Genomic DNA, 19236 nt, shown 5'->3' with positions numbered 1-19236 from the left:
ACAGACGAAAGGCGCACTACACCCTGAACTGGTCACCGGCCAGTCACAGGGCAGACATAGACACCGTCACTGAGTGGGAACTGAACCCACGTTGCCCGCACACAACTCGGGCGAGTGTACCACTACACCGTCAGTGACTTGTAAATAATGATTATTCGATTATTTTTAATAGATTAAACTGACAATATTTTTCCATTAATTGATTATGATTCTTTTACTCGTTTGTACCGTAACATGTCAGATAAATGTTGACCGTTTTCGTAAGTAAAAGCAGATTGCCTGTTTCATGAAGGACTACAGAAATAAGAACTGTTCAGAGCCTGAAATCAGAAGATTTTGACCATTTTAAGTTGATCAAAATAGTTGATGATTCATTTGATTAGTCGATTGACTTTTGACCCCTGTCTCTGAAATCTACTTGGACAAAAAAAAAAAAAAATTCTAACTGACATGCTTGTACTTGTCAAGAAAAATACCATGAAATAAAGATAAATGACTTGTTTGGACTAAATTATTAGGCTAAAAACAACCCAGTTTGAATTTTTGGAGTTATGAGCCCTTGCTATTTATTTTTATTATTATTTTTTTTATACACCTAACAGTTTATCAGAATCAAAATCAGAATGCCCTGTACGTTTAGGACAAATATAAAATATATGATCAAAATGTAATTAAAAATGAGTTAGCTGCTAACTGCGTAAATCACAGAATTAAGTACGATTAAAAAATGTAATCGGCAGACAGCTTTGTGAACACTCGCTGACTAACTAAACATTGTTTTGCTTGCAGAAATCGCCCCTCCTGCTCCATTACAGACCCAAGATGGATCTGCTGTAGCTCAGACACGCAATTAACTTTTTTTTTTTTACATTTTGTATTTTCTTGTCGTTGTTGTCGTTCCTGTCCCGGCGTGCTGTTTTCAAACAACGTATGCAAAGACGATCAACCAGCAGCAGCGAGCAAACAAGCGAACGCCACAACAAAACCACACTCGACACAAAAAGCCAGCAGCTCGGGGAGATACCGCAACACTGGCTGTTGTTTCTTTTTCATTTTTTTTTTTCCATTTTTGAGCGCTACATCCGAGATATGTGAAGAAGACAGAAAAAGACAAAAAAGAAATGGAGATAAATCATATATTTATACTTTTGTACAGTTTAAGAAGAGACACAAACTTAAAAAGACACTACACTGGTGCTCTGTTTACATGCAAACGAGATGTCGGGGGCGGGCAGGGGTTTCACGTGACCGTCTTTTGGCCAATTGCAGCGGAGGATGAAATTTTATATTGACTTGTTTTGTTGGGGACAAAGATTTTCTACGTGTGTCCATCTTAAGCTGGCTATGGAGTAAATCGTCTCTGAATGTGTCTTTTTGGCCCAAGCCCCGCCCTGTTTTCCATCTAATTTGCTATTGATGATTGTCCATTGTGAATAGGCTTTGTGTAGTAATTTATGTTCAATATATTGTACATACAATGTGCTTATAGGGAGTGAACGACTGAGAGTAAGAGAGACTTTTAGACTGTTAAAAACAGTGCGTCCAGAAGTGCTATCTATATCAGAATATATCTTTTTTTTTTTTTTTTTTTTAAAAAAGCTTGGTTTGTTATTCTTTGAGAAATTAGATTGGCATAGAAGCTCCCGTCGTTTCGTCCCGTCCCTTCAGAATGCGAGCAACAATTCTGCGTCATTAAATTACCATGCAAAATGTCAAAAAAAGACATATTCCGCTCCTTTTTAAAACAAAAAACAAGGAACTCTGAACAATTCGCATCCATGTGTTCCCTTTTCTCCCAGACATTCTGCAAAATCACGGCAAAACTGGATAAGATTACAGCATTTATCTGAAATGGAGCCTAGCTAAGAGGTTAAATTTTGGATCTTCATGTATGGCTCTGATATGGTCGTTTTGCAGGGTCTCTGTGTGAAAGGGCTCACATTAAGGCAACAGAGCTGGCATTTATCTCTATTTTTTTATTTGGAGCCCAGCTAAAGGTACATATGTTCACATATGAAATTCCGTTGAAAATGGTCAGGTATTTTTCTTTCATTTGACTGAGAACCCAGCAAAGGGGATAAATGCCAGATACATTCCAGTATTTATGTCATTTCTGACACAAAGCCCAGCAAAGGGATCAAACAGTGGTTTAAGACCCGAAGAAGATTTGTCTATTTTTTGGCACGAAGACGAGCTACAGGGAATAAATGCCGGATTTAGAGCCGTAACCGAAGATCAGGCATTTATTCGGTCTTCACATTTTGCCCCAGAACCCAGTGAAGGGGATACATTCCAAATTTGTTAAGACCCTTATGCGAAAATTTTTCTGGTTCACTGTGGGGAATGACAAAATCGACACATCAGAGCTGCAATAGAAGATCTGGCATAAAACTGATTTTTATCTTTTGCCATAGAGCCCGCCCGGCAAAGTAGATATTGTAAAATCTGGATTTTCTGTTACACCACAAATAATTCTTGGTCTTGATGCGGCAACTTTGCAGGGTCTGTGCGTGAAAGAGTGTACAGTTTTTGAATCTAAAACCGCTTCAGCTTTTTGACACACAGACCCTGGAAAATAGTTGCATCAAGACACAGAATTAATATCGATCATATTTTAACACTGAGACCGGTTGAGGAGATAAATAGCAGATGTTGTAATTGGTCTGATATGGCTGTTATGCAGGGTTACTGTGTGAAATAGCCCATGAAGCCCTGCCACTCAAAACCATCTTTATCTTTTGCCACAAAAGTTTATTTAATGACACTTTTCACTCTCTTGAACAGGCCTATTAAAATCTGACGAGCTCCAGCCTGTCCTGTACTGTCGTTTCCTGGCCTGTCAAGATTTTAGGATGCAAAAAACAAAATGCTTCATTTCATCATAAAGGATCGAGATGTCGCCCAATGCAGTTTTTTTTAGTTTGTTTGATATCTAGTGGGCATGACGTGTCCCAGCCAAGCGGCGGAGTTGACTCTGAAATGTCAAACAAGGTACGCCAAATCAGTCTTACCACCTCTGACAATATGGCAGATGTTAATCTTTGTTGTTGTTGTTACTGTTATCGTTGAACGTTCTAGAAAACAAGTACGTGTTCATCTGGTGCTTTCTCTGGTGCTAATCCTAAACCCTGTTGAACTGTATTTCATACCACTCCCGCGCCCCTGAACTTCACTTACTATTAACTCTGAGTTTAACTTTGTTACGTGATTGACAAGCTGTCTGCTGCCCTTTCACACGGATACATTGCCAGAGCAGAAGATCCGGCATTTCTGTCTTTACTCTTTGACACACAACTCTGCAAAGTGAAAAAGCTACATTTCTTCTGTTAGGGCAGGGGTGTCAAACTCATTTTTGTGGACGGGCCACATCGTAGTTGTGGTTTTCCTCAGAGGGCCGGTATGACTGTGAACCCATATAAATTGATTGGAAAGCCAGTTTTGAAATCAGAAGCTAGTAATTGTTCAACAATTTTTCAATTTATTTTAAAAGGGGAGGATTGGTAACAAATAAATGGCAATATCTCATATCTCTGTGTTGCTAGAAACAGGAAGTTGATGCAGATGATTTGCCCTTTGCGGGCCACATAAAATTAGGTTGCGGGCCAGATCTGGCCCCCGGGCCTTGAGTTTGACACGTGTGTTAGGGCAAAAATGTGATGATTTTGCAGGGTCCCCGTGTAAAAGTGACAGTTGACACATCCCAACCGTGACGGACGATTCGGTATTTGTCTTCAATAACACAGAGCCTGGCCAAGGGAAGAAATGCTGGATCTTCTGTTATGGCACAAATTTTGCAGGGTTACCGTATAAAAGCATTTTTACCCGGCTAAGGGCATAAATGTTGGATCTGCTGATATGGCTATGATGCGTCTATGCGCTCTTCCACACAGACCCCCTGCAACATTGCTGCACCTCTGACATAACAGAAAATGTAGTATTCCGAGCTGGGCTTTCCCCTTTCACCACAGGATTGAAGTAAGGGGAAATGTTCCATAATTTCTGTTACTGTCCTCAGGTGACAATTTCGCACGATCTATGTACAAAGTATGAAAGCCAAAATTGCTGTTTTTGATTAAGGTTCTCGTACAGATAGTGACTGCAAGATTGCCACAATTTGCGGGTTTCTGTGTGAATGTTGTCATAACACTGATCCACCTTTTATATGGTCTTAGCCTTTTGACACAGATCCCTGCAAAGGGGATACTTTTTCTTCTGCTAAGGCATCATGACGATTTTGCAATGTCTCTTTTCGAAAGAAAAAAGTTTCTGGAACAATATCTGGCTTTTATACGGTCAGTGTCATTTGACTCATAGTCCAGTGAAAGGTGCAAATGACAGATCTTGAAAGACACTGATGTGACGTATTTGCCATATCTCTGTGTGAAAGAGAGCTTATTTAGAACTTAGAACCCAGCAAAGCAGATAAGTTCCTGTTCTTTTGTTACAGAATTGATGTTACAATTTTTGGTCTCTGTCTGAAAACAGGTAGATAAGGCCTGTCAATCAAGCAGTACTGCGTAATAATCCGCTTTTTGAGTCATTCTCACTAAGACATGGTGAGCATTTTTAATGGTTCTCTTTTCAGTTAAATCTTTTTTTTTTTTGCATTCTGGATTCCTGATGTTCATGTCAGCGTGACAACACGACGACGCGTGTGTTCTTTTTCAGGTTTTAAGAGTGAAGGACAAATGTGCAATATGGCTTTTCATGTGTGTTTCCAGTCAGGTCCTCAGGTCACAAAATGCCTTCTCAGCGTTCACCCTCGTACCCCGAAAAAAAAAAAAAAACACGCCACTCCACCCCCAATTTCCCCTCTGCCTACTTTTTGTATTATTTATTGCGGCTGTGTAATGAAAGTGCTTTCTATGGCGACCCAACCTTTTGGAGGGGCGTTTGGTCGAGAGTGGATCCCAAATTTCTTGTTATTTTAAAAAAGAAAAACACAGAAGCTTTTGTCCAAATTTTACTGTGTATTTAATCAATAAATGCCTTTTAAAAGTTATCTGCTGCTCTGCGTCGTTCTCTTTCATACAGAACACAGCAAAGAAAGTGAATGCCAAATCTTAGGAGTGCTATAGCCATGTCTGGCATTTAGCGGTCTAAAAAGTTTACCGGAACCAACAAAAGTGGTGAATGATGGCTGTTCTGATATGATGACATTACAGCATCACTGTGGGGAAAAAAAAAGGGCGGCACGGTGGCCGCCTGGTTAGCACGATGGCCTCACAGCGAGAGACGGCATCGGCCGTGGGTTCAATTCGGCTCCAGCCATCCTGTATGGAGTTTGCATGTTCTCCCTGTGCCTGCGTGGGTTTCCTCCGGGTACTCCGGTTTCCTCTTTCATTCCAAAAACATGCATGGCAGGTCGATTGAACACTCTAAATTTCCCCTAGGTATGAGTGTGAGTGCAGATAGTTGTTCGTCTCTGTGTGCCCTGCAGTTGGCTGGCAACCAGTTCAGGGTGTCCCCCGCCGACTGCCCGAAGATAGCTGGAATAGGCTCCAGCACCCCCCGCGACCCTAGTGAGGAGAAGCGGTATGGAAAATGCATGGATGTGGGGAAAAAATTGTCCAGCAGGAAACGTGCCCTTGCTTCCCAAGTCACGTAATGCTCCTGTAAGCACATATCAACTGTCAAGTTTTTTTTTTTTTTTTTTTTGTCGAGTCATTGCGATGTGGATCGGCCAAAGGAGACGAGTGCGAATGGGAATGTTTTCTGATGGAGAAATTGTCAGTATCAGCAACTCTGCCATAACAATCTTACAGCCTTATATACTGTAAACTTTGTATCTTACTGTACATAAAATGAGGACATGAAAAGGCAAAAGTTGAATGGGGGAAGAAAATCATTCAGTGGAAATGATTTTTAAAAACAAACCTTTATTCTGGACAAGAAGGCCTTATCTAAAAAAAAGGGGCAACGTTGTCAGAATAATACTTAAAAAAAAAAACTTAATTCACATGATAATGCCTTTTGCTTAAAAAAAAAATCATACAGTGGTGTTAGCTTTGTGTGTTGATATGCAAAGGTGGTAAAAGTACTGTTTTAAGTGTAAATATAAAGATGGAGTGAGTTTTGTTTCCTTTCAAACCTTAATTTTTTATTGTGAAACACTGAAGAAAAAAACACATTACCTTTCACATTTTCCAATATATTGTCAAGGCTGTCACAATAAATTGCTGAAAATAGAAACAGGCGTATAATATTTGAGAATTACATCATCCTTGCCAAAAGTGCTCTACAAGAGGTCATCAAAATCTTCCAAGAGATGGTACCAAGGAGGGTGCTCCTAACAAGTAGATAAATAATTCTGCCGCCTTCACCTCTCCTGAAATTACAGTGGTCCCTTGAGATATGGCTTTAATTTATTTAATGACCACACGAGTATCTCAAAACACTTTTCCGTGTTGAAATGAATGCAAATGGAAATAATCCGTTTTTGACTCCAACAAAAACCTTGTAGTGTGTTTTTAATAAGAGAAATAGCACATTATAATATTGTACTATTAAACTAATCAAATACAATATAAAGAATTAAACAGGTTAATTAATCTTGATTTATTCATTACGGTTCCTCTTGATGTGCACGACATGGCCACCCGGTGGCAGCATATCACAGTTATACAGACAACCAACGAGGTGTCAGGAATGTCGTTTTATTTTCGCTGAGAATAAATAATATATGCATGTGAGTGTTCTTACATTATCTGTCTGTGTGCGTTTGTGAACCGTTTGTTTTCAAATAGCCGTTGCTTCAAGTGTTACAACACTGCAACATAGCTGATAGACATTAGCCTGTCTGTCATTTCCTATTATGTGTTAGCATTAAGCTAGTGCAAAAAGCAAATTTTATAAAGAATATTTAGGCGTAACATTTATATTTGGGTTTAATTACTTAAGTTGACACATGTTCCGGTCCAAAAATTACACTAACTAAAGAATTCTCAGCAGTTTTTTATTCATTGTTTGAAGCTAAATGTGGCAAAATGCTGCTGATATTTTCTGCGTGAGCCACTTTAAAAACGGCACCGATATAGATAAGGCGAGGCACAGTCAAAGTGGAGATCTTGATTGATACAAGATATCTGCACTGCTAATTAAGCACAGCCACTGGGTAAGTCAGGGAACCATTGTAAATGTTTTCTGACGACTTTTTACTTGTACTCCCTCAGGCGTTTTCATGCAGGCTTGTGAGTGTGGGCGCGCAACACAATGTTTTCCCACCTCAGAGGTGAGCCGACCTCCCACGAGCTAATTAGCCCTAACGTGAAGCCAGCTAATGAGCGGCGCTCATTTGGCCACAAATTAGACACTAGACTCGTGGCAAGCACCACCACGGACAGTCACAGGGCGGCCGCGCGGCTGAGATTGATGTTCTCAGGTGGGGCTTTCTCTCCCGAGACACCTGCTGATCCCGTTAACCGAGGAGGCTAATTAGTCACCGGCAGGCACCTCAGTCATCGGGCTTCTCTTTCTGCGTGCTTTAAAGCTAAAGTAATTAGCATTTGGCATTCCAGATATGCAGATTGCCACCAAAGCAGGGACAAAAAGGCCCCCTAAAACAGAAACCTTAGCAAAGATGTCTATTAAATAATAAAGTAACCACAAGCCCGCTAGCGGCGACCCCATTAGCAACACTGGCCAATGTGGTGCCCTCGATCAGATGTGAAATGGTGCTAACTGCTTTGGGAGTTTGCATATACTTTGCTTTGCTTTTATTTGTATTTAATTCATAAAATCGGCAAATCTGTAGTGTTGTTCGATCCAGCTTCTTTCACCTTAGGCAGCTGGCTCAAGTAAAGTCCTTTATTTCCCAGCAGCACTTAGAAACAGTAATCCATGCCTTCTTTACGTCTAGAGCAGGCATCACCAAATGGCGGACGGTTCGGACCGGACCCATGGCCAATCTATGATGAATTTTTTTCAGGGCGCATTCGCAAACGTTGGTGCTGCAATTCTAGTAAATACGGAAAAGGCGTCACTGATTTGAGCCAATCAAATCTTTTGTTTACGATCCACTGCCAATTGCGCAGCAGACTGGAAGAGAGTGCTGCTGACAGTATGCCGTGCTAAAAAGTTAGCAAGAGAGATGCGTGTTGTTTTAAATGAATGGACGGAGAAATTTAGTTGCGTTCTGGCTGCAGCCGATTCAAAACCAGTGTGCATCATATGCTCCGAAATCGTCGCAACATTGCGAAGCTCCACTACGAAACAAAGCACAGCCCTTTTTTGCAAAATTATCCGCTGAAGTTTGAGGTGAGCGCACGCAAAAACATCGAACTTCGAGTGCAGTATAACAGATTCTTACATTTTCGTTTACATCCCAGCGGCATGCAAACAAATGTTCACTAAAAGTATCATGGATTTTGGGGAAACATAAAAAAACGTTCAAGTGATGGGGAAGTTGTGAAGGAGTGCTTAAATGTGGATGCACAAACATTATTTAAAGGAAAACACAAAACCCAGATGTGTGAAATAATCTACCAAATCCCAATGGCCCTGACTCCGTTCCAACACAGAATTAAGTCACTGGCAGGGTAGTCACAAACTCATTTTTCTCATTAAGAGAAGTTAAAAAAATATTCAAAAGAAAAAGTGGTGTCAAAGCTCATTTTGAATTATTTTTTCATGAGGACAGCCATTTTTATTGATTGTGTACTGAACATGTTGACCTGGTTTACTTGGATAATTAGGCTTTCCGTTTTTTTAGGATGATAACTCTTTGATTTAAAAAAAAAAAAAGGTAAAAGATGTTAACTCAATGCTTAGCACTTGATATATTTCTGCAGGATTATATTTTACTGTTTTTTTTTCTGGAAGTGGCACCCTTAAATTCCTGGAGCCACATTTTCTTGAATGTGAAATAAACGCCTTATATTTGTTTGACTGGCAAAGGTGTTTAATGGGAAAATTGCTAAATATTTAGTATATAAGTGCGCTCTGTTGAAAATAAATATTGAAACTATATAAAAATGTGAACATAGGCTAGAAATTTCGGGAAGTTGGACTTTGGTTCGGACCTTTTAATTGGAAGAAATTTTCGTCGTGGACCTCTGTGACTTTTAATTGACTACCTCTGGTCTAGAGTAATAGATGTAACACAGCACAGTTGAAGCTATCAATATAGGCGGAACTTTTTAAAGTGGATTGTCTGTCAATCCGTGCTGTTGTTCAATCCAACTTCTTCATTTTAGGCAAGTGAAGCCCTTCCTTTCCCAGTAGCACTTAGAAACGGCAATCCATGCTTTCGTTACGTCTAGCCGAGATTACTGCAATGCACTTTACTTTGGAGTCACCCAGTCCTCGCTCAAGCGCCTCCAACTGGTGCAAAAATGCGGCTGTTCGTCTTTTAACTGGAGCTCGGAAGACGGATCACATAACCCCAATCTTGGCCTTTCTTTACTGGCTCCCAGTGCACATGAGAGTTCGCTTTAAGATACTTCTATTCCTCTCTCCGAGCTCCTCCACCCCTACGCACCGACCCGCTGCCTCAGGTCTGCGGACCAAATGCTGCTGGAGGTACAGAGGACTAAGCTCAGCCTCAGGGGGGATCGCGCCTTTTTTGATGTCGGTCCATCCCTATGGAATGACTTCCCATTAAATATTAGGCAAGCTCCCTCTCTGTCCTCTTTTAAAACTCGTTTGAAGACACATTTCTATTCTTTCTACTCAACATTTGACTCGCTGTTCTTCTGGTATCTATTGTTTGTCTTTTAATTTCTGTGCTAATTTCCCGCTAATTTATTTGACAGCATGTGGAAAGCGCTTTGTTACAGCTCCAGCTGTTGTGAAATGCACTATATAAATAAAGTTGAATTGTATTGTATATTGTATAAAATGCCACCCAATATAAATTGTCAAATGAAATTCAATGTCAGGTAAATATTATAATTTAAAAATATGAAATGAACAAAACTAATACAGTGGGGCCTTGTGATAAAACGTGAATATGCTCTGTGTGCACGCTCGTTAATCACTCATACTTTACCCCATTTTTACCCCGAGATAGATAAAACCGGGTGGATTTTTCTGCTTAATTCACATCTACACTTGCAATCTTAATCAGAATACTGTGTTTGGATGAGTGGGGCAGCATAGAACATATCAAATTAAAGAAATTATTTTTCTTGACTTCCTCTTTAAATAATCTTTCCCTTTTGGAATGAATGGAAATGCCATTTAACCGTTACAGCCTCCTGCCCCACCCATAAAAAAAACAAAATGTTATAATGTGAGGAGAAAAATATTGGACAAATGACAAATAAAATAAAATGAAAACAAATTAAACAGTTTTTGTCCATCCATTATCTGAGCCGTTTATCCTCACAAGGGTCGCGCATCAATTGAATGGCAATTGTGCTGCTGCCCACGTTGGCCACCTGCGGGCTGTAAAACAGTTAGATAGATATACTGTACAATGTACATGGATGTTTGTACAGTGTAGACGTCTTTGCTCCATCAGCTCCTTGCACAGGATAAAGTCTAGATGACTGTGAGTGATGTTAGGTTGAATTTCTAATTGTGTCGCTGCATCATTTGCGTTTGAATATCAGTTGCTTAACGAGTTATGTCCTTGCAGTTCGCACCTGCGTACACCCCTCTCAGGCATAGATTCAGGCCCACCACAAAGACTGTGAAAACCTGGCGTGATGACGCCATGAGTGAATTACAGGACTGCTTTCAAGACACCAACTGGGACCTCTTTGATCATCAGGACCTTGATGTCTACACGCATTGTGTACTGGACTACATCAAGTTCTGCATGGAAACTGTGTCCCTAAACAGGACCATACGGACCTTCCCAAATGCGAAGCCCTGGATGTCCAGCCAGGTCCGCTCTCTCCTCAAGGCCCGTGACGCTGCCTTCAGGTCAGGCGACAAAGCCCAGTACAGGGTGGCTCGTGCTGACCTGAGCAAAGGCATCAAGATAGCCAAGGCAAATTACAAGAGGAGGCTGGAGTCCCACCTTGCCAGCAACAGACCACAGGAGGTGTGGCAGGGTCTACAGAGCATCACCAACTTCCGGGTCAGCAGCACGACCTCTGTAGACCCGAGTGCATCGCTGGCAGAGGAGCTTAACTGCTTCTTCGCTCGCTTTGACTCGCCCCAACCGTCACACCCCCGCACTTCATGCCTCAACTCCCCCCCCACTCACCGTAGAGGAACACGATGTGAGGCGCGCGCTCCTGGCTATTAACCCCAGGAAAGCTACTGGACCCGACGGAATACCAGGCAAGGTCTTCAGAGCATGTGCCCACCAACTGTCACATGTTTTCTGCATGGTCTTCAATCGATCCCTGGCTCTGCTTGAAAACTTCCACCATTATTCCTGTCCCCTGACTGCCGTCCTATTGCTCTCACACCAGTCATCATGAAGTGCTTCGAGAGGCTGGTTCTCCAGCACATCAGAGACTGCCTTCCTCCCACTCTGGACCCCTACCAGTTTGCATACCGGGCTAACAGATCCACTGAGGACGCCATCGACACTGCTCTGCATGTTGTGCTGGGCCATATGGAACAACAGCAGAGCTATGCAAGGATGCTCTTTGTGGACTACAGCTCGGCATCATCCCGGACATCCTCGTCGCCAAACTGGACATTCTCGGCCTCCCTGGCCTCACACGCATCTGGATTAAGGACTTTCTGACCAACAGACCCCAGACTGTGTTGCTCGGCCCCTACACGTCCTCCACCCGTACGCTGAGCACCGGTTCCCCTCAAGGATGCGTGCTGAGCCCTCTCCTATACGCCCTCTACACCTACGACTGCAGCCCGGCCCACGGTAACAACACCATCGTCAAGTTTGCTGACGACACGACAGTGGTCGGTCTGATCACGGAAGGTGACGAGACAGCCTACAGAGAGGAGGTCCAGAGACTGACGGCTTGTTGTGAGGACAACAGACTGCAACTCAACATTGCAAAAACAAAGGAGATCGTCATCGACTTCAGGAGGAACAAGACGGTGCCGCCCCCCCCCCCCTGCATTGAAGGCGTGTGTGTGGAGAGGCTCCACACGTTCAAGTTCCTGGGAGTACAGATCTCCGATGACCTTTCTTGGACACACAACACCACAGCAGTGGTAAAGAAGGTCCACCAGCGTCTGCACTTCCTGAGAGTCCTCAAGAAATTCAACCTGGACAGGAAGCTGCTGCTGGCCTTCTACCACTCGTCCATCGAGAGCCTGTTGACGTACTGTGTCTCCACCTGGTACAGCGGCTGCACTGAGGCGGACAGAGTGAGGCTCCAGAGGACGGTCAAAACAGTGCAAAGGATTATTGGCTGCCCTCTCCCCTCACTGTCGGACATCGACACCGCCCGGTGCCTCAGAAGGGCTCTCAATATCGTCAAGGACAATACTCACCCGAACTCACACCTGTTCGACCTGATGCCCTCTGGCAGGCGCTACAGGTGCATCAAATCAAGGACCAATAGACTGAGAAACAGTTTCTTTCCAAGACCCATCTCCATTCTAAACTCTCACACCCACACACGACCACCCTTACCTTGCAGAACAGCAACGTGATGTGTTTTTATATATCCTATTCAGTATTATTTCCCATTGCACTAACTATTCTCTTATTTATCTAATTTATATATTTATCTGAATTATTGTTGTATTGCACTGGAGAGGGGAGCTCTCTAATCTCGTTGCACACTTGAGTACAATGACAATAAAGGGATTTCTGATTCTGATTCTGATTCTGATATTTTTTATTCATTTGGGGGTTTGCATTAGCATTAAGTCTTACACAAAAGGCTTACTATGTTGTTTTAAATATACAACATTTAATTTGCTCGGTTCTAGTCAATTTACTTGGTTTAGTTTAACAGTTAACTTCAACTGGGAGTGGCATTAAACTGCTTGAGTTCAATACCATACAGCTCAAATTTGCACTCGCAAGTCAAAACAAAAAATAAAGAACACTTAGGCTCGTATTTAAAAAAAATCTCAAGGCACCACTCTACTTCCTGTGCAAGTTATCTGCTGTGCTTGTATAATATATGACGCATGTCTCCTCCTCCGTCACCACTAGATCGGGAAAAGATTTAAAGTACACTTTTTAGAAAAAATTGTTCAGTACATGCAAACGTTTCCCACACCTCACCTTCATTCCCGGCAGACGCAATAAAAGGAGTATTTTATGTTTGCATTGCATCACACTGCGAATATGTTAGCGTCTCTCTGTGTGATGCAGTGCAGTCGTACACCCACTCACTCCTTTCTACTACCCCCCACCACGTTCTCTCTCTCCCCATCGGTCAAACACAGGCGAAGAGAAAAAAAAATAGTCTGGATGGAACGCCGAGCTCATAAAATAATGTTATTGAGCATTACAGTGCTGCTTTCTGCACAAAAGCATTTGGCAAAGGGCAGGTAGAATTGGTGGTGACCTCCAAGGTTGGAAAACTGAATCGCTGTATCAATTAAGAGCAAATGAAAGAAACGAGGGGGAAAGCAGCAGATTGGATTATGGTGGTGGTCAATTTATGGTCATGGTCACGTGGTCTTGGGTGCCCCAGGCTTCAACAGAGTCGGATTTGACATGGCGAGGGTTCGGACATAGAAGCGCATTAATGAGCTTATTAAACAACTATCACTCCTCTAAGGCCCGGTTGATGACATTTTTGGATGTTTTATGTATTGTCTTCCCACATTCTGGCTGTGCACCAGTGAACACTGTTTTTATTTTCATTAGGATTTTTGTTTTATTTTTTTCCATTAATGTATTCATTCATATTCTCTCCATTCCATATCTGTCTGCTCTATGTTAATTTAATTTATTTGTGTTTATTGTTTTGTAGTGCAGCATGGTGACTGTTAGCACAATGGCCTCACTGTGCAGAGGGCGTGGGTTCAATTCCGACTCCGGTGTGGAGTTTGCATGTTCTCCCCGTGCCTGCGTGGTTTCCTCCCACATTCTAAAAACATGCATGGCAGGTTGAGTGGACAGTCTAAATTGCCCCTTAAATGTGTTTGTGAGCGCGGGTGGTTGTTTGTCCCTGTGTGCCCTGCGATTGGCTGGCAACCAGTTCAGGGTGTACCCCGCCTACTGCCCGATGATAGCTGGGATAGGTTCCAGCACCCCCGCGACCCTGGTTAAGATAATGGATGGATGAATGGATGGATGGAGGTTTTGTGGTTGTAATTTTTACTTATGTAATGTAGCAGTAGTTGTAGTAGTAATATTTGGTAGTTGTACTTGTAGGAAGAGGAGTAGTTGTGGTAGTAGTCACCCTAGTTGTAGTAATAGAATTGGAATTCAGAAAATGTTATCCCATTTGGGCAATTAATTAGTCGGCTCCCAGTTCAACACCAGAATGGCAATCATTCATTAGACATGCAGCTAACTCTCTATTGTCAGTGAGTCAGTTGAAGTAATGTTTCCCCACAACCATGACGTTGTCCAATGCCAAGAGTTTTGCTGTAAAATAAATAAATAAATTACCGGCAGCAGTGCCAGTAATTTACAAAGCACCAACTGTGATATATTTTGACCATATATCACTGTATTTTGAATTACAGTATACCATAGGGTAACAGTTGGTGGCGTGGTCATTTTACATTTATTTATTTTAACAGTATACTACTGTATTATGTATTAGAGTTCATGACAGGAAGATAACTGTGTTATGGTATTTTTAGAGTACATGCCAGTTTAGATATTCAATTTAACATTAATGCACCAGATTTACAGTATAGGATGCTTTGCTTTTACACACTCAAAGGGGTCACAATGGCTACATCGTTCATCCACACCATACATTGACATTCTAGTGGTGGGAAACTACTTTTGTAGCCACCACGACATGACTCGGACAGAGCTGGACTCGACCAGTGGACCCTTCGGGTACTGGACGAGCCCCTGTACCTCCTGAGCCACAGCCTCTTAGTCATCTCTTGTATTTTACTAAGATTGTTTACCTTTTTGTGCTTCTAAAGCCCATCATGAACGCATCTAGTAAGGTTGAAGTGTACCTCCAATGGCCCATTTCGAGGTGTTGATGGGGAAAATGAGCAATATTGGCAAGTTTGATATATATGTTCCCAATTTTTCGTCTACTCTTGTATTTACCAAAAACAGCACGCCTGCAATCCCATTGTTAATTTTAATACAAGGCGATTATATAATGATGGGAAAATGAAGGTTCAAAGTTGCTTCGTGAAACCTTTGTTGTATTTTTTTTAACTCCTCTAGATGCCACTGTTGGTTTAAATAAAGAGGATGGCAGTCAGTTTACGTTAAGCCCAATGTAGAACAGAGAGTGCCATCTAGAGGAGTCCGAAAAGTAAAACAACTGCTTCAAGAAGTCAATTTAAAGCGTAATTTTCCCATCACGTGTGATTAATACAGAAGTGGAATGTATTTTCTGTCAAGTGGTGGAGATAAGAATGTGGTGCCTATCGCCACCACCAGAAAATGAGGTTTTATACTGTTAAATTACACATATGATATTCTTAACCAAGCATTAACATTTGGGGATGAACAATCTTTTAAAATAAAAAACAAACAAAACAAACAATAATATACTGTTCATACGTCAGAATCCATAGATTTATGCTGTTAAATTATAATTACTGTTCTTTTTAACTTACTGATTGAGCTGTTAATTTACATGACTATGACTAAAAAATAATTAATATATGGGGTAGTAAAATAAATATATACAGTAAATTGCTAAAGTGACAAAGCACAAACAGACTCATTAAAATGTATTAACATTTATGATCCTGATAACTGAAGGGATAAACGAGTTTGAGTTGCAATTTGTCTTCCTTGGATGTGCAGTAGCGCAGCCCTGAGAGCATCGAAGTAAATCCATTGAACATGACATGGACTCCCTGCTTCATAGCTAATACATTTTACTTTCGCGACCACCCAATTTTTTTTTTCAGGGCACACCCAGGTCTCTTAGCTGGACTCCATTATTATTTAGAGTGCTTATAGTTTTACCAGTTGTAGTAGTAGTGGTAGTGACGGCCAAATAGTTTGAGTTTATTGTAGTAGTTGTAATCGTAGTATATAATTGAAATAGTAGTCATTGTTGAATTAGTTGTAGTAATGGTAATGGTGGTCGCCATTGTTTATAATAGTAGTTGTATTAGTAGTAGTAGTAGTTGTTGTTGTAGTGGTAATGGTGGTTGTAGTAGTAAGTTAGAACTAGCACCGTAGTTGTAATAGTAGTAGTTGTAATAGTGCTTGTAATAGGACTGGTTGTGAGGTATAGTTTGCTATAGTCTAATTTTGATATTGCACGAGTTGACTTAAGTATGGAGCGTGTGAGGGCTGATTAAAGGACAGTATGAGAAGGCTCTGTTAGGGCCCGAGAGATGGTGAATCTTCAAAGCAAAGACACCCAAAGGCTAGTTAGATAGCAGACATTGCATTCAATACTATAAATCACTTGGGGTCTCTCCTCAGGTCATAATCAGATAATTCCCAGGATAATAGAGGAAGATAAATGTATTCCTGGGTGATCAGTTGGTGCTCAAAAGCACAGAGGGGTGACATTGCCACCCAGAAAGACTTTGGGAAGAGATCAAAAGACAAAGGCGTTTGAGGTGTAAACAATGCATATGTAATAAATAAGTATTAAAATTCATTATGTTCCCTGTAAGAAGACAGACACAAGAGCGGGGGAGCCCATGCGGCGTTTTGGGAGACTTCTTTGACATCATCCTGAGACCAGAATAAAATCTTGACCTAAACAAAATGGCTGAGTCACGCAGGTTCATTTCCATTCCTAATGCAGCTCTGCTAAGCGGTGACTCCACAAGGACGCTGAGACGGACCTGCTCTTCAAAAGGAAATACGCAACAGTCGTTAAAGGACTATTAGAAATAATAGTTGCGCTAGTCGTACCAGTGGTGGTCGCCATAGTTTGTAATTTTAGTTGTAATAGTAGTAGTTGCAGTCATGTATCGTTGCAACGTCAGTGACATTGGTCAACAATTAGCGCGTGCTGCTGTTCTGCACGTGTAGCATTTGGCATGCATGCATTATTCATCCACTCCAGTCTCCCTCTTCAACATGCATGCTCATGTGTAGCTGCCGCTCGTCTGGGGGCCGTTGGTTTGAAGCACTTCAAAGGCTTTCTTCATGCTATTTGCACTGCGTCCATCTGTGTACCTGCAGCACATCACCAAGGAGAAGCATCAAGAATTTGGAGCATTCTCTTCGGCACTCGGCCGGCCCCGACTGCCACGGAATATCATTCCAAATTCGATGGCGTGCTGCTTGTCAAAGCCACAATTGTTTTCATTTTAGACATATCGCACTCGTTAGGTTGAAGATATCTTCGTTTAGTCTTCTAATGTCACTGAATCTTCTTTTAAATGCAATTGTAAACCTTTTTTTTTTACTATTTTATCCCATATTGATAAAACACAACTTGCTTTCGATTGAAAATGACATTACAGTTATTCATGGCTCAGATATCCACCAATCACAGCTCCCCTGTTTTCTGAGTTTGGTCATGTGACATTCGCAACCCCATCCGCGATTGGTCGTTACCTGAGCAACTGTGATTTCATTTTCAGTCGACAACGAGTGGTGAAATGGACGCTCCCTGATATGGATAAAAATAGCTCGATTTTGCTGCTGAATTCATGTTCATCAGAATGCCGTATTTAGGCTAGCGGGGGCGCACAGAACATATTATTGTCAAGAACATTTTTGAGTTGACTGCCCCTTTAAAGCTGCTTGTTTTTACCGTACTTAAGTGTATGTTCCTTACAAAGCAAGACTCCTGATGCTGAAGGTAGCTGAGGGTCATGTTTCTCTTTGACGCTTGGTGAGCCATTACAAATTATTATTCAAGATTTTGAGAAACACATCAGACTTATTTGACGTAGTGTGTGTGATGAAGGTTGGTAAGCGCTCCATGGTGACATAAATGTATTCATTTAGGAACTCAGCTGTGTGTTTTTGTAAAGGTCAATACTGTAAAGAGTTATTTTCCTTATCGAAAAACAAACACTTTTTGTTGTTTTTTCGGGAACGGGGGGCCGTAACGGATTGATGGCATTTCCATTCATTTCAGTGTGGAAAGATGATTTGAAATATGAGTTTTCAGTTAAAAGCATCATCATGGAATGAATTAAACTCACTCATCAAGGCATCAGTGTATACATTTTTGCGACATTAATGTTCAAATCGTGTGCCATAACGATGGATTACATAGCAATCTTAGCCTAATGTGGCGAAACCTTCCCCACGTGTTTTCCTCTGTGCTCCTACGGGCTAGCCATGGGAGGCTAATGCAGCGCTAATGTGGTTTGCGGTTGTTTTTTTTAAAGGTCAGCCGCCAAGTGCCGGCGGAGGATCATATGTCGCCCGCTGCCAAGCATCAAAACATCAGCGTGCATCCCCCTCATCAGCACACCAGGGGAAAAAAAAAACAACAATTAATATTTACTGTTACTTTAATGCGAGCAAAGTGCTTTTATTTTATTTTTTATTTATTTATTTTTTTGAAGCACTCACATCATCAACATCTTTCATATCTCTCCAAACTTTTTTTTTTTTTTTTTTTTAATTGTGCCGAGCATCATTACAAACAGTTGTACTCATAGTTATGTGGACGGCCCAAAATGAATAAACACATTGTTTGCTGTAATGTCATCATATCATTATTGGGTTATTAAGAGCGTGGACACCTCTTTTGACTGACGTGAAACTGAATGGATATTGAGCTAGTCACAATTTTACAACAATAAGGTTGTGATATTACAGAAAAAACGATTATGACTTATGAGGATAAAGTCGAATAAAGTTATGAGAAAACATCAATTTACACAAATGAAGAAGTTAGTTATGAAAAGAAATGATTGATTACAAAGGACATCACAAAAATACCACTACTTGTTTTTTGATATCAATAACAATTTTATTTAGTGCATCTTTGCTACATTTTCCTACATTAAGTTTAAGTTTTGTTGTTTTTTTTTTTTTAACTTTATGTCCTTTTATGTAGCTTTTTCTATTTTGCCTAAAAAGGGATGTATCCACTGTTGAATGTTTATCATTTGCACTTGATTATGATGATGAATTGTTTGTTTATGAGGGAGTCCTCCATCTTATTAGTTTATATTCTTTCAAATTTGTGTGTTTTTTCACCATGGAGATTGCAGATAAAAAGTTTTAATGAGCTGAGCCACTGGTAACTAGGGCGAGGAATTTGTATCATGTTGATTTATGTGGCGATGATTACCTCTTCTGGGTAGTCCTTTTTA

At 41.1% G+C, this 19236-nt stretch overlaps 1 protein-coding gene across 3 annotated transcripts in view; it reads left to right on the top strand.

The window, feature by feature from the left end:
• The window catches only part of pcgf3 (polycomb group ring finger 3), a 28500-nt gene extending 23498 nt beyond the window's left edge, over positions 1-5002 (top strand). For all 3 annotated transcript variants that reach the window (XM_088294801.1, XM_088294802.1, XM_088294803.1), the window contains exon 10: positions 790-5002. In XM_088294801.1, coding sequence (XP_088150927.1) covers positions 790-837 — 48 coding nt within the window. In that variant the 3' untranslated portion in view covers positions 838-5002. The remainder of the gene's footprint in view (positions 1-789) is intronic.
• Positions 5003-19236: the final 14234 nt, after the last annotated feature.

The sequence above is a fragment of the Idiotropiscis lumnitzeri genome, chromosome 4, assembly GCF_059441095.1.
Source record: "Idiotropiscis lumnitzeri isolate Australia: NSW breed Sydney's pygmy pipehorse chromosome 4, RoL_Ilum_1.0, whole genome shotgun sequence".
Taxonomy (NCBI): domain Eukaryota; kingdom Metazoa; phylum Chordata; class Actinopteri; order Syngnathiformes; family Syngnathidae; genus Idiotropiscis; species Idiotropiscis lumnitzeri.
Note: the sequence above shows the minus strand (reverse complement) of the source record. Positions and strands in the feature narration are given on the sequence as shown.